Here is a 15,611-nt window from a genome sequence, read left to right as displayed (position 1 = left end):
CCCATACAATTTATAGACATAGCTTGCCTAGAAAGCTATAGCCTAGAAAATTTGGCGGCTGTGTATTCCCTGACCAGTTGATACATGTGGTTGCGGGCTGTGACCAGGTGAAAACAGCGTGCTGTACAAAAACCATGCTTGTGATTGCTTTGCTCTCTAGTAGATTGCAGCAGTTGCCCACAGTTTGTTCAGAAAATGCCAACTTGTCTGTAAATGTTTGCCAATTGTTCTGAGCTGTAGTAAAATTTGGAGAAAGTGCAACACAATCCAGAAACGGGGAACGTTTGCCTTCAAAGTAAAAAGTTATGCCTTTCCCTGCAACCATTGAATTTCAAAAGTGAAAAAAAATGTTTACTTTGAAAGCAAAAGTTCTCCACTTCTGGTTTGTGTCATACTTTTCAGTTTCAAATAGTTTGCGAGTGTTTGCACACAAGTTGGGATCTTCCATGTAATCTACTGGAAACCATGGCAATCTGCAAGCAACCAAAGCATTCAAGGTTTTTCGTGCAGCGTTGTATAGCTATTGATGACCAAGAGCTATAATGCAATGTCAAAATGCATGGTCCAGAAACACATGAGCCGGCCTTTTAAGTAGTCTGTGGTTGCAAAAACAATTTCCAAACTCAATAACAGAACAGTCAGTTTTGAGGCTTTGAAGAAAAATATTTATTACAAGCGTTTTTACATCACAAAGCATTTTTGCTGATTATTTCAGAGCAATGGTAGTGAACAGCTGGGCTGAATATGGAAAATACTGGTGGGTCTGCCAGTCATTTTAGAAATTGTACACCAATAGTGGAATATATGTGGCACTGTTATTGAATAGCATGGCACGTAACTGAAGAAAGTGGCACTGTCTTAGTCGTTTCTCATAACATATTAAGAGTTCTTTTCACTATTAAAACATTTTTTTAATCATAGACTTCAAGCAAAACAACCATTTTAAACATGGATATAAAAATAGCAGTATTAAAATCTTAACTTAGTATGTACATTTTAATTTTGTATTATGTTTTAAATAATTATTTGGTTAGTTTCTATGTTCTACGTTATTAACCTTTGTGCCACTTTAATACAGAAAAGATACTGCTGCAAAAATTAAATGAACATAAAACATTTTAAAAAGTAAAACTGAATAGCAAAAGCTGAAATTAAAGTTTAACTTCTCCACCGCCAGCTGTACATAATCTGAAGCAAAATGTGTTCAACTTTATCAGTCCGTGCATTATCTTAGTGCTGAAAATCAGTAAGACCCAGTACTGAGGCCACCTTTGAACACACGCACACACACACACACACACAAAAACTATATGTTGCACATCTTTTTTGTGGTCCTAAGAGTTGAAATTAAAGACGTCTTGTTTCAGTCGATATAGGCCTGAAATACGATATGCATTTTGAATTTGGCCATACACTACATGTTAGTGCTGCCATTCTAATCTCAGATTTGATCTGTGTAAACCACCATACATACTGAAAATCTTGACCGCATTGTTTGGCATTGTGCAGATTCTCAAGTAAATACACTCTGGTGTTTTTAAGAAATTATACAGTTTTTGGACCGTTGACTCTTCTGCCGACCAGTCTGTGGGCCATGGCTCTGGGAAGAAAGGGCCGTGACCCTTGTTGGGTAGTCCTCTGCATAGTAGCGCACAGTAGATCGGGGCTGAGGGATTGGCTGACCTAGAAAATAGCCCTCCTCCTCAGAGTCCGATGATGAGGAAGAGCAAGTAGAGCATGAGTCATCCTCATCTCTGTAGAGCCCCATGAAGTGCTCAACCCGTGGGTCATTATGCATCGAGCTCCCAAGCATATAGTCAGATCGAGTTTGGGGATAAGCAACTGGCAACCTTTGTGAAGGATGTTGCAGGAGCATAGCACCATATGGCGGATTTACAAGACCTTGCTGTTGGGGCTCATACGGCCTCTGCGCCTTCTCCAAAGGCACCATGTGAAGGGCATTGTCTGACCGAGTCTTGCGGCTCCTATGGTGCCTGCCTGACCGGTGGTGGTGCTGCCTGTTGCGCCCTATGTGGCTTGTCGGGCGGATTCTTTCTCTGCCCATCTCATCTGGACAGTATGCCCTTCTGTGTGGCTTCTCACTCATGGGGTGCTTTCTGATATTGACCTCATATCCATCATTATATCCATTATCCACAGTGTCTTCTGAGAACTTGACCATCTGAGGGGGCCGGGATTGGGACTTGCTTCTCCTCAGAGCTGGAGCATGAACAAAGGTGGCAGGAAGGTCTTCCGAATGTGGAGACAATGAGTGAATGCCACCTTGTGTGTCTCCCCTCAATGTCAGTGCTATTTCTTCCTCGTCATCTTCATTTCCCTTGTCCAGTTTTAGATTGAGGGAATTGGCACTGTGATGAAGATGAGAGGAATTAAACGTTCCCATGTTGCTCATCTTTTCACAGTTCTCTGCCACCAAGGGATTCTGCATGGGATGAAGGGTATAGACTGAAGGTCTGTCCCTCCCATCTCCATCCACTGATGCACCTAAGGAGGATGAACAAGGAAGGTCAATTTTGAGCTTTTTTTTAATAAAACAAAACAATTAAATTCATATAAACATCTCCTTACCAGTGATATTTGAAAGAGCCAGGGAATCCATGGAGTCTCCAACACTCTTTTCAACATTCCTCAGCTCATCAGCAATACACTCCAAAGAGTCTTCATACCACTGTCTGCTGTCTGCCCAGAAGGCCTGTCTTGCCCCAGACTGGTCCTGATCTTGGTCCAACTCCAATTCTTGGATCTTTCTGGCACTGGCAGGACCTGGGTGGCTCCCATAGGCTGAATCTCCCAGCCCATCCTGCGATTGGGCCCAATACATTTCAGGCAGGTTCTTCTTGCTCATCAGTCCAGGGCTAAGGCTGTTGGCTCGGGATTGACTGGAAGAATGACTCTGGGTGGGACTGGCAGGAGTGGGAGAAGCAATCCCCATAGATGTAGTATCGGGCTTTAGCCAGGGATCAGACATACTTATTAGCCTGTTTGTGTCACCAGAAAGACTAGGAGATTTTTGGGATGGTTGCTGAAGTTGGTGTACCATCCCACGGTCACCAAACTTGAGTAGAAGCTGAGTCATATAGTCTTCGTGCTGGGCCCACTCTTCTGGATCCTCCTCTCCCCCTGCATCCGGCTCCTCCCGCTCTCGCCAGAACCTCTCCTCATCCAGGCCGAAATGAGCAAGCTTACGCCCTACAATATCAATGTCACCATCGGCGTCTGCTTCACCCTCACCATTTTCAAGCTTGTGCTCAAACGAGGGGACGGTGGCAGGAGGATTGAAAAGCTGTGACTGCCTCCATTGTTCAGCTGGCCTGCTGCTCTTCCCCATACGAACACTGCGCCGGGATTCACGTGAACGAGCAGACTGGAATGCAGAATCAGATGAGTCTGAGGCATGAATGTCTTCCCCCTGGCTGCAGGCCTTTGAGCAATAGATGTGACCTTGCTTGGGCAGGAATGGGCAACCCAGCAAGGATGTCTTACACTGGGCACAACAGAAGCACTGGTCAGTGGCATGCCAGTGTACACCTTCATAGGTCATCTGGGCATGGTCAACACCTATATGATATGATTAAAAAAAATTAAGTACACAAAAGAATACATCAGTGGGACCTTGTTTTTAGTATAGGGGAATGAAGTGAAAATATAACTTACCAATGTTTTCACCACAGGATTCACAGTACTCTGCGTACAATGACTCAAAGCACCCACAGCAGTAGGGCCTTCCATCCTTCATGATGTACCGCTGGCCTCCTAGCATTGTCCCACACTCAAAACAGGCAAAGTGCTTCATGTGCCAATGACGACCCTCTGCTTCAGTGCACTCATCTGCAAAGATGATCTAACGGGAAAAGCATATTCTAATGTTAATTATGAGGAATCCTTTTAAAACATTAACAGTACCCAGTATACCATTACTGCCATTTACCTCATCACAGGAAGAACATCGCGGTTTTAGAAGCTCGGCGTGGTGTCTGCCGCAGAGGATCTTGCCACTATGGTAGAAATAGATCAGATCCACCAAGAGTTCTTGACATGTGGCACACACGAAGCACGCCGGGTGCCAGCAGGGGTTCGGTCCTGCTCTGGATGCAAAAATTGCCATCTCGCCTCCCTTGATGTCTCCACAGCACTGATAAACACAACAGATAACCCATGAGATTCCAAAGGCGGGAGGGAATACTGAGAGTTCATTGAGAACATAGCTCTGCTTAGGTGATAAATACCCTACCTTGAGAATAAATGTGTGGGGGTAAATAAAGAAACAATTGCATAGAGGAATGACATTTTACAGTACGTGTAAGATACAGTTGATACCCACGACCCGTGCAGGGCAAACAAGAGATAAATGAGATGAGATAGATATTCAAAATATATCATATATCTGCTGACGTTCCATTTGCAGTGATGCTAAGACAAAGAAGGCCAAACAACAGGTTGTCATAGTGCAAATGCCAAAGGAGTGTATTTAAAAACGCATCAATGACTCCTATTTAATGATAATCCTCAATGAAAGGTAATCTTTTCACGGCAACACAGCTTGCTATTAAAAAAAGATTGCACATGTAAATCTTCCCGAGTTACAACACTTTGCAAGTAGGTAAATGTGTTCATTTAAAAAAAGAAAACACGAATCTAGCCCTGCTTTACCAACGGAAGATTAGAGGACAAGCTCAAACTTATTTGGCTTTCTCTGGATTTCAATCAGCGGCTGTTTACTCTGCAATGAAACCCTCAATTATTCATTAGACATAACTGAGGAAGTGGGCAGCGTTTTTGTCCTGTAATCTTAAAACAGAAAGCACTCGACCTTGGTTCTAAGTGGAAGACTCATATGACTCCGCAGAGATGGTCCGAGCATGTCTGAATGTAGAGTCTTTATATAACTAGGCAGAGTTATGAGACACCCATAGGCAGCATGGGATTGCGTGCCCAGCTGTTAACCATTATTATACAAGGGTGAACAGAAAGGGGCCTTGGATATGGGGGTGTTGCCTGTTGCTGAAAGTCAGGCACCAGGAAACTAGAGCCTGACAAAGTGTGTGTCCAATTGTCTTCATGATATATTTTTGAATCGCATGTGCAGTAGAAGCATGGCTGTCTGAGTTAGAGGGTGATAACAGCTTGCAGAGGCTGAGTGAATACACATGCATTTCCGATGTGCCTAACCACATGCGCGTGGTCGCTGGTCATCATGTTAGTCCGTTCAGTGTCTGTGACCTTGCATCCCCATGTTAGCAACTGTTTTCAGATGGTGACAGACTTCATCTGCCTGTCTGGGGGAATACACATGGCCGCATTTCATCTGTTCTTCTTGGATACCCGACAGAGGATGTGGCTCACTTGCTTGAATTTGGCGGAAGCCACACAATACTAATATTTACATCTGCTGCACTGAAGGGAAGTTTTTCAGAAACATGATCAAGGATGGTTTGACTGGCACCAAATGTTATGCATCGCTAAATGAGCGGTATAAAATAAGAGATTGGGCTTTAGGATTGTTGCCATTTTTGTTGTTTGCTCCTTGTGACTTCAGCCGGAAAATGGAACCAAGCTGGCTCTTTTCCCAAAAGTCCAACTTTCCAAAAAATATTTACAAATAATCATGAAAAAAAAAATTGGCCTGTCCACATAAAGGCAAAAAAAAAAAAAAAAAAAGCCATCTCCACATCGCCATAAAGTCTTACAACCAGCTGCATATACTGTAAACAAACAGTAAATTTGGAATTATATACCACATAGTGTGACTGCTTTGGAAAAAACTGGATTTGAAGACTATAGTAAGAATGACTTATTAACCTTTGGATTCTTGTTGCAGTCTGTCACGCTGGGATATAGTGGGGCAGGAGGAAATTGGCTGATTTCCTCATGAAAAACTAGCTTGTCTACTTGGTTTAAACACGATCCTCCCAATTTCCTTGTTTCCTCTCTCGCCCTACCTAACAAGGAAGTTTATGTCGATGATTAAAGCCGCTACACTAGCCAATCAGGTTGTTCTTTGGGTTGCCAGGCATTTGGATTGGATAGAGGATGTTAGTAGCACATGATATAAATAACTTAAGACCCACCAGTTGGTTTCCCTGTAAATTATTACCACGTGGCTATGTGAGTGTTAAGTGATGCTAGGTCTTTTAGTGCACTTACAGCATGTGGGTATATGTGTGGTTATGAGTTTTCATGTGTAGCACCTACATTTTCACAGCGGGTGTGTTGCAGAGCTCGGGGTAGAACTTTGGGTGTTCCTCTCCCCAGGGCCTCTCTCTTCCTCTGAGTGCTAAACATGTGGAGCTCCCTCTTTTCTTCCTCTGTTAGAGAGTGGCAGTAACGCACCTGTTGATAAAAGAAAAAAAAAAAAAAAAGAGAGAGAGAAACAAAAAGATCAATTTAGATGAGGAAGATGAGAAACGGCATCTTGAGACCTCCAGCAATTACTGCGGATGTTTTGGCTTTCATCTTTTCATGCAACTTTGGGGGAAATTATCACAGCGAGTCCATATGTGGCTGGAAAAGGGTTTAATTAATGTCAATCCTCCTCAAGGTTGCGTTGAAAGGATGACATGAGCAATACACAAACCCTTCCTCCGTGTTTAGAGCGGGTGATGAAGGTTCAGATAAAAAGGACCAGGGCTGTCCTAACAACCAGCTCGGTTGTTCTCTAAACAACAGTAAACGATGTGTGAGCTCATACGCGCACACACACACACACACACACACAGATGCACACGCTCACTGCCTTCCATGCGCACAAAGCGCTTATCCCTTCTAACCACAGTTACGCAAGGAATCCTCGGGCAGTTTGCTTCCACAACCACCAGGTCTGCCAACAAACATCATCAAACCGCTCAGTCAAACATTGTTTGTGTGTACCTATTGTGTGCATAGAGACCACCTATGTCAGTGGACCCCTTCCCTCCCCCATGCTGGTGATAACACTCGACCATATCGCCTAATGTAAACTCTATTAACACAGATGTGAAAGGGGTGCTGGTTTACACACCATAAAGCCATGTAGAAGAGGCTGGCTTGTGCTTTACTGTCACATTAGGGCTTTTTTGGTTTTGTTTTTTTTGTTTTTTTTAAACCAGGGTTGAGGGAATGTAGCCCTTGTTTCAGCTTTATTATAAAAAGAACAGCAAGATTGTGTGAGATTTACTCAACTGCTGGATTTGGTTTATGAAAACACCTGAAAATAGAAAAAAATGCTGCAAACAGAAGTGTTTTTGGGGAGACAATAATGTGATTAAACTGCTGCGGAAGTGAGAAGCTAACAGTAAACGGCTAATAGCATACATGTGTCTATAGTATTAGATAAATCCTCTGCTTCTTTTAAGCTTGTTTCAGAGTAATCCTTGAGATGTTTTGGTTTCTGTCACTTCCGCAACTGTTCCGTCACCTTATCGTCTCTCCAAAGACACTTCCCTCATGGCTTTTTTTCAACTTCTGTTGCATGTTTTTTTCCATTCCCTTTATGTTTTATTAAACTTTTTTTCCAACAGCTGTTGTATTTTGTGGACTTTTGCACCATTTGTGTATTTGCTGGTGTTTTCCTAAGTTGCACTCCTGACCTCTCAGGATCACCTTTAGAATTGTGTGTAAAAAAACAAAACAAAAAATCAGCTGTAACACATTCAAAAACCTTCTTAGACTGAACTAAGTTATAACAAAATGCCAGAAAAAGCCAACTTTTTTAAAGCAATAGTCACACATGAATGTTAGTTTCATCGTATCTTGGCTGAGCTCCGTATTTCCTCTTCAGTTCTCATATGTTCTGTCTCTTTTCTATAAAGATCTCTACCTCGTTGTCATGCGGCGGCAGCTGGTATAGGAGCTGTCTGATTCTGTGTTTCTCTCCTGGGCTGTTGACGTATGGCACCTTGTCTTCTGGCAGGCAGGCGAAATACATCTGGACCTGGAGATGGAGACATGTTAAATGGAGTTTTTCCTCTTTCTTCTATTCAGGTGAAGGATATCAGTGGAGAATGACTGCACACACAGCAACGCTCCTTTTTTTTGTGACACTCCCAGCCAAACATGTCAACCCCTCTGCAGTCACAGGCGCCCGACTGTTAAATCTCTCCACATAAAAGGGAGACGGCAAAGGGACTGTAAATGTTAATGTTTGCCTTGGTTAATTTCCCCTGACAGGAGCAATGGAAACACGAACAAACTTTTGTTTGTTGGTGAGCAGTGCCATGAAGAAAATATAGGAAAATATGCGAGACCACAGCAATTTCTAACTGAAATGCGATGAATGCGTTCACCGTATTTACACTACTAGATGAAAATTTTTTTTTAAAAATCCACAGCTAGATGTTGAGTTGAGCATGCAGCACTACTAATCTGTTATTAGGGCATAGGGAATGCACTGTGCACATAACCTTGTTTGAACTAAACTAAAAGCCTGCTATCAACTTGCAGGTTTTCACAAAAAAAAATAAAAAAATCCTTTGTCAGCTAAAATTTGGACGTTTGTACCCATTCAAAAGACAACACTGGGAGACATAGCAGTGAGAAAAAAAAGCAAGTGTGTGTTTTTCATAATGGTCAAATTAAGTAATTTGGGAATTAAGGTCCTACCTGTTCAGGCCTGAGTCCTGGTGGCACCCACGCATACTCTTCCAACGCACATCCGGAGTCATCATCTGAGGTGGAGCTCCTCTGGAAGCCCACGGATATCTTCCCCATCTTCCCCCCAGTGCGAGTTTCCATCTCGGGGCCTCGGGGTAAAGGACGCTCCCCTCTCTCACCGCGCTCCAGGTTCATCACACACGGGTGCTGCAAGCAAACAAAGAAGGATTAGGAGTCATAAAGAACAGACCCAGCCTTTCATTCATATATGCTTTTTAGCCCTCCTCTGTTTGCTTCATATACTTTCTCTAATTACACACAAAGTTCTGGCTTTTACCTTCTTGGCACCAGTTGGCTGGGATACTGCTGATCTGGGATTTTTTTTTGCACTTACTGTAAAGTCCTCCGAATTTCTTAAAAGCCTCAAATCCGCCAATTAGTTTTAATCTCTGTTTCTTCTCCTTTCTCAACAAGATAATTGCTCTTATCCCAGCGCTGTTTTTAGAGTTTAACATAATGGCTAGAAAAATACGAGAAGAGCAAAGAGCAAACAGAGAAGAAAGGACAAGTTCTCCGTGGCATCTCACAGAATCCTTCCACGATTCAAACCTCTTGAGTCATGCTCAAAAATAGCTAATATGTTATTTTCCATCCATTAGTGTACTTTATCAGGCTTCCTTTGTTTATTCCATTACAGGACCATGCTGGAAGAGTGAAAATTGTCCATCTTCAAAGGATACTCGAGACAAACTCTGATGAAAGATTTATAATGGAAAAATCATACCAGGCTCCCCCCCCCCCCCCTATGGTAAGCATGCAGGACACAGTTTGCAATAAGCAGTTTTAAAATGTCATTTCTTTTTAAGTGGAGATTAGGGATGGGTGCCATGTCCGGTGCCATGATAGCACCGGTTCTGACATAAACGGTAGTAACCAGACCGAAAAGCAGCGCACATTTCGGTGCTTTATTTCGGTGCTTTTTTTCCTGAGCTGTGATACACTTTAGATTCTAGCCAATCATTTTACGTTTCCGAGGATAGTAGGCGGGGCCAGGTACGTACGTTCTTTTAGAGCAGAGCTACAGATTAAAAATGACCAAGGCAAAGCGGTCAAAAGTCTGGCTGTACTTCACAGCAAAATATGCAAACTCAGCAGCCTGCAACAAGTGCTTTAAGCTGATACTGTGATACTGTCAAAGGAGGTAACACCTCAAATCTGATGAAACACCTGGCGACGCATAGCGTTTTTTTTAAAAGCCCAGAAATGCGCCATATTTGATAGCTTGCTGCGAGACCTCACACCAAGCGCATCTACTGCGGGTGTGGTGCCTGTTATCAGACCCGGAGTTAGCAACATCCCCAAAAACCCGAAGAGCAGAGTCCTGGCCCCTAGCCCTGCCAGTGTAGCAGAAATGATGAGGATGATGATGGCAGCAGCAGCCGTTCTTCTCTGCGTGAGTAGCTTAATGTTGTTCGTGTGTAATTTACGTTGAATAGGCTAACCACGTTATTACATTAATGCATGTAAGGTGAACTAGCAAACATCATCATAGCTACATGCGGCTGTCTTCTTGTTTGATGGCAGATACTCCCTTCACCCTGGCCAAAAAGGCTAAAATGACCAAAGAAAAAGTGGAAAACAGTTAAACATGAGAGGTTTAGGACAAAGTTTGTGTTTTTTCCATTGTTTAAGCACTGCTTCCAGCCAAGAGTGATACCATATATGGCCCATAGCTGCAGAAAAGGCTAACATTGTTATCTTTTTACAAAAAACAGCTGAACATGAGAGGTTTTTGGACCAATTGTGTGTTCTCCATTCTTTAAGCACCGGTTTGAGCACCGTTTGAGCACCGGCACCGTTTCAAAAGTACCGATTTGGCACCGGTATCAGATAAAACCTAAACGATACCCATCCCTAGTGGAGATGTATACACCATGATACATTTACTTGACTTGTGCCCATTGCAACATCAACAAAAGGTAGATGCCAGAGAGAGATGGAAAGAAAGCACTTTATAAACTATGTCATTCTTATGACATAGTTTATAAATGAAGTGGTTGTGATACGATCACCTGTAAGTTCACAAATCAAGCACTGAAGCGGATCGGATGTCAAGTTAGGCGAAGAACAGATACAGAGATTACAGAACTTGATTAACTGGGTTGACGTGTGTTGTGCATAATAAACCATTTCAGGATCACTTTACTGTCAGTAAAAAGAGGCTTGGTTTAATCCAAGCTAGTAATACTCTGACATAACAAGACGCAGCTGAAATTTCCATCTGTTAGCCACGAGGCATCTGTTGGTCTTATCCTCGATGCTAGCGAGGCTTGAAGCCTATCAAGCAGCTGTAAGGATGCCCACGTGCGGTGATCACTGCATGGAGTTTATAGTGATGTTCAAAATAATTCAAAAATAACAATGAATGATTTAGTGGTGTGGAGAACTGCATGCGCCCACTCGACTGCGGTGTGACTCCGCTGTCAGCCGCCTTTCAAGCAGCTTTTGTTGTTTCTCTGTACAAGCTGATAACAGTCGTACATGACTGGAGGTCAATCCATCTTGTTGTGTGTCTCCCACCTTTATTGACCTGATAGCAACTTTGGTCTCGAAGGTGTCGAAAACAATTTTTCTGGCCCTGCCCTCTTTGACATGCAAATCCAGACCAGAATAGGGCTTGTTTGGGGTAAAGCAGTCAGAAATCTTACACCGGCCCACCTCGCTGGATTGATCGTTCACAAAAGAGCAGCACCATTGGGGACATTATAGTCTCAATAGCTGCCATTGACCAAAATATTGAGTGTTAACTATGCCTGTAGAACTTGCAAACTTACTCAGACAAAGATTTGTGTATTGTGATACCCAGTCACTTGTGGACTGGGCAAAAATGATTAGAGTGGGAGGTAGTGGTTAAGGACTGTTAGGAACTGTTGAACTGTGTCAAAGAAACAAGCAAAGACAGAAAAAAAAAACGCAACCACAAGAATGAGTTTCCCCTTCAAAAGGTTAACTATCAGCCGCAACTGAACTCACAATGCAAAGTGGAAAGCCTGGGGAGTGAGGTGAGCAGGCTGGCAGGGTTTCCTCCACCACAATCCAACCCCCCTAAGAAGACAGGTATTAACATACCCATAATTAGCATACAGTTGAATAAAGCCTAGGGCTTCAAAACTTGAAATTTACAGATTACAAATGGTGTTTAAGGTCTAAACCACAGCTCTTATCTCAGGACAAAGGGTTTTTTGAGTGTCGCTTTGTTCCTCAGTGACTAATCTATCAGGTTTTATGGTAGAATAGATAATGTTATCACTCAGAAGCTTTTCTTTACTTGTTCTGCTTTATCTCGTCTAACCTAGTTAAGACCAGTAAGTAGATGTAGATGAGTAATTCTTATTATAAAGATTATTTAATGCCACTAAATTAGCAATAATATAGTTGTTTCTGAATTGGTTTGAAGGCCTGAGGGCTAAAACTTAAAACCTTAAATATCACTGTCTGTGTAGGGTTTTTTTTTTTTAATACACCTTTGTATGAAGCAGCAGGTACCCATTATTTTTATAATAGGATTAGCACTGTCGGACATCCCTATCATGTAAGTAAAATAAAGCAGGAAATGCCTTTTTTTTTTAAAGACACTAAAACCAGAAAACGGGTGAAACACTGAGGTGCTCGTATTACAGTCAGTTAGACATTAGCTGATCAGTTTGAGGGTGGCTTGCTTATGGTTTAGCAGCTCTAACACTTTCCGTCTGCCCCGCGGCTCTCCTGCTTCTCATCCCACTAACAGGAGAAAAAGGTGACTGCGGATTCCTGAGCCAACATACACAGCAACTCACATTTCACCATGTCACCTCTTGGCAATAACACAATGACTGCCTTTGTGGAAAACAAAAACAAAAAAAAATGTCCACCTATTCGCCTGAATCCAGCAGCAGGGTCACAACGAAGACGTCACAGGAGGAGGTTAAACAGGCTAAAAAAAAGAAAGAAAAGAAGACGTTTAAAGAATCACATCATTGGGGATGTGTAAACAGGGGCCAGATGTAGCCAGCTAACTTAACCATGTGTGACTCTCCCACTTATCTGACCGTTTTCTGGGGGTACTCCGTCATCGAGTGAGTTAAATGTTCTTTTCAAATGAAGTAAAAGGAAGAGTTCCCAACAACAGTTAAAGCTTAGTTACCTGCAGTTCATATAATGGTCTATAAGTATTAGAATAAAAATAAATAAACAAAAAAGAAGGTTTTTTTCTGAGTGCTGTAAGATTCGATTTAGGAAAACAATTAGATTGTGGAGTTCAAAGGCTGAGGTCACTGCTCTTTGACTGCTAAAGAGTGTTATTTTAAAGCCAAATGGGTGTCAGGGGGTGCAGAGGAGATTAACACAGTCGGGAGTAAGACCACCTGCACAGCCTCTCAAAAAACTGTACACACCGCCTCAAGATGCTAAAATAAGATGTTTTTAAAATACAAAGCATACATACACACACAGGTTCCTCCTAAGTGTGCGTAATGGCTGGACCTGTGGAAGAATTTTCCACCAGCAGAGGTTCAAACGTGTTTGCAAGTTTCAGTAAGTTTCGCTTACTCATCCACTTTTCTCTTACCTCCAGGAACAGCATCTCCTTTTCCACCCTTTGCATAAAGCCCTCATTCACTTCCACAATCCCCTGGTCGCGCAGCTCTGGCTACATGTCTGCTGCATCAAGCCCAGTGGATCCACATTCTAATCAGATCCAGATCCCACTCAGTCAGGAAGTGTCCCACGCCAAAGTCTCAACCTTTGAAAGTCAACATCAGCTATGATGAGAGCCTAAGAGGAGGATAGCTCTCACTCTGGAGCAGGATAACAACTCAGTTAGGAATCCAAATTTTTTAAGGTCCAGTGAGCGATGAGTGAGGCCAGGGAGGGCGACGTCTCTATCTGTAGTGTCTCTGATCCCACTGTGAGAGTGTGCTCTTGGGGCAGCCAAGCCTTGTCAGCCCCTCCCTCAGTCCCCCTGCCTGCCACTACACTTCAATCACTCACACAACACACACACACACAACCTTCAGAGTCAACACCCCCTTCCCCTGACACCAAGCTCTCCACCCTGCACCCCCCTCCCCTAGACTAGCTGAAGGATTCCTGAGAGCCAGATGACATGTTCACTCTCCTCTCTCACACTTTCTTTGTCTCTATCAGTCTGTCCTGTCTTTCCAAAACATCTTGTACTGCAAGCCACACAACTGTTCATGTCGACCCTGCCACTTTCAACTTTCAGAGTAACTTCAACTTCAAAAGCGATTTCTATTTTTTTTTAAATATATAGCGTTTTGAAATACTCACATATGTTTATGATGAACTCCCTTCCTCTTCACTTTCCAGTTAGGGATTAAAATTCTATTTATAATGCGAGTGGCTGCTCTCTTTCACCGTGGTTCCTGGGGTCATCCACTTTGATGAATCTCATGCCATTTGCTCTAATAATGTTGCATTAATTTGTCCTCATCTGCTGATTAGATCATGTGGTGGGTAATTGGTTCTAGGTCCAGCTGCTCCACTATCTCATCTAAAAAAAAAACAACAACAAAAAAACAACTTATGCTCAAAAAGGAGGAAATTAAGAGTACTTTAAAGGTTTGATTGTAAATGCTACTTGATGAAAATGAGGCATCACTGATAAAAGAAATCTGAGATAAATTATGGTACATTTAAACAGCTAATTTAAACTCATGATGACATATTTTGGCCACTAGGGGCAGCAATGACAAACTGTAAATCCAACTAATGTACAATACTAATCCTGGAGAACTATTAAATAGGGTAGAACAAGACTTCAAAGACTATATAGTTTATAATAGGTGAGTAAGTATCTTGGTTAGACATCTAGTATCCAACATCATTCATTTTACCATCATCCATCCATCATTTATTTAATCACATTACTAAGGTTATCTGTAAAAGTGTGCCATCTGTTGTAAATGTCCAGTCAACATATCATGAAATTATGGGGATGGTTGTAAGTCACTTTTGTAGCCTTTTATTCGTTAATATTAATGGAGAGCACCCTGAATTGATTTTAGCACATTTATAGCCATTGCAACACACTAGCTCCTTTCTTTTTTCAGCCATTCTGTTGACTGTTGTGCTGCCGTGCTCAAGATCATTGCCTTGCTACATGAGCCAACTTGGGCCGAGCTTTAACTGTTTGACAGAGATTTAACTCTAGAACACTTTGATATACAGAGTTCATGGTCCAATCGCTGCAAAACAAGCCCAAATCATCACCCCTCCACCACCCTGCCTCAAAACTGGTATGAAGTTTTTAAGCTGATATGATGTGAATGGGTTTCTCCAAACATGGTGCTGTGCATTAAAGTCAAGCATCTCTTTGGTCTTGTCTGTTTAAAGGACATCGTTCTAGAAGTCTCCTGGCTTTTTCAGATGCAGCTTTCCCAAACCAAGCCATGCTGCCATGGTCTTTTTAGAATAAAGCGTCATTCTCCTGACAGCCCTTTCAAGCAATCCATACCTCTTCTGTGTTCTTCTAATTGTACTGACTTGAACTTTAACAACTGAGGCCTGTGGAGCCTGAGATGGAATCGTGGGGTTTTTTTAATCAGTTTCTCTGGCCACTACATGGTCTGAACTTGAGGTGAGCTTGCTGGGATGTCCACTCCTGGGAAGACTGTGGCACACCTGAATATTCAAGACCAACAAACTGGCAAAACCTTTGCTCGAAATCCTTCCATCTACAGAAGCTCCTAAAAACCAAAATAATAAAGTTAAAAAGATGCTTTAAAAGGTTTTTAAACCTGACTTGACTTCCTGAGTTCCTCGCTATAAATGATCCACTTTCACATACAAGGATTCATGTGACCCACTGTTTATATAAAAATATTGATAATAGCAACTTTGGGTCTTTGTTTGCCAACATATCGACACCTGACACACTCTGTGTTTGGAGGTGTTCAGTCATTTAAAAGCAGCTTGTCCATTAGACAGCTCCTTGGGTCTTGTTTGTGTTTCACCAGTTAAAT

General features: G+C 42.4%; 1 protein-coding gene across 1 annotated transcript; it reads right to left on the bottom strand.

Moving 5' to 3' along the window:
- Nucleotides 1-1,337: 1,337 nt before the first annotated feature.
- Nucleotides 1,338-13,231, bottom strand: prickle1b (prickle homolog 1b). Its single transcript, XM_085375403.1, has 8 exons — nucleotides 13,196-13,231; nucleotides 8,599-8,796; nucleotides 7,817-7,930; nucleotides 6,214-6,351; nucleotides 3,950-4,153; nucleotides 3,676-3,862; nucleotides 2,590-3,579; nucleotides 1,338-2,505 (listed from the first exon to the last, which is right to left on the bottom strand). The coding sequence occupies exons 1-8, from the start codon at nucleotides 13,229-13,231 to the stop codon at nucleotides 1,538-1,540; spliced, it is 2,835 nt and encodes a 944-aa protein (XP_085231529.1). The 3' UTR covers nucleotides 1,338-1,537.
- Nucleotides 13,232-15,611: the final 2,380 nt, after the last annotated feature.

This window comes from Diplotaxodon limnothrissa, linkage group LG17 (genome assembly GCF_057381915.1).
Source record: "Diplotaxodon limnothrissa isolate DT_005_m linkage group LG17, D_limnothrissa_male_GT1.1, whole genome shotgun sequence".
Taxonomy (NCBI): Eukaryota; Metazoa; Chordata; class Actinopteri; order Cichliformes; family Cichlidae; genus Diplotaxodon; species Diplotaxodon limnothrissa.
Note: the sequence above shows the minus strand (reverse complement) of the source record. Positions and strands in the feature narration are given on the sequence as shown.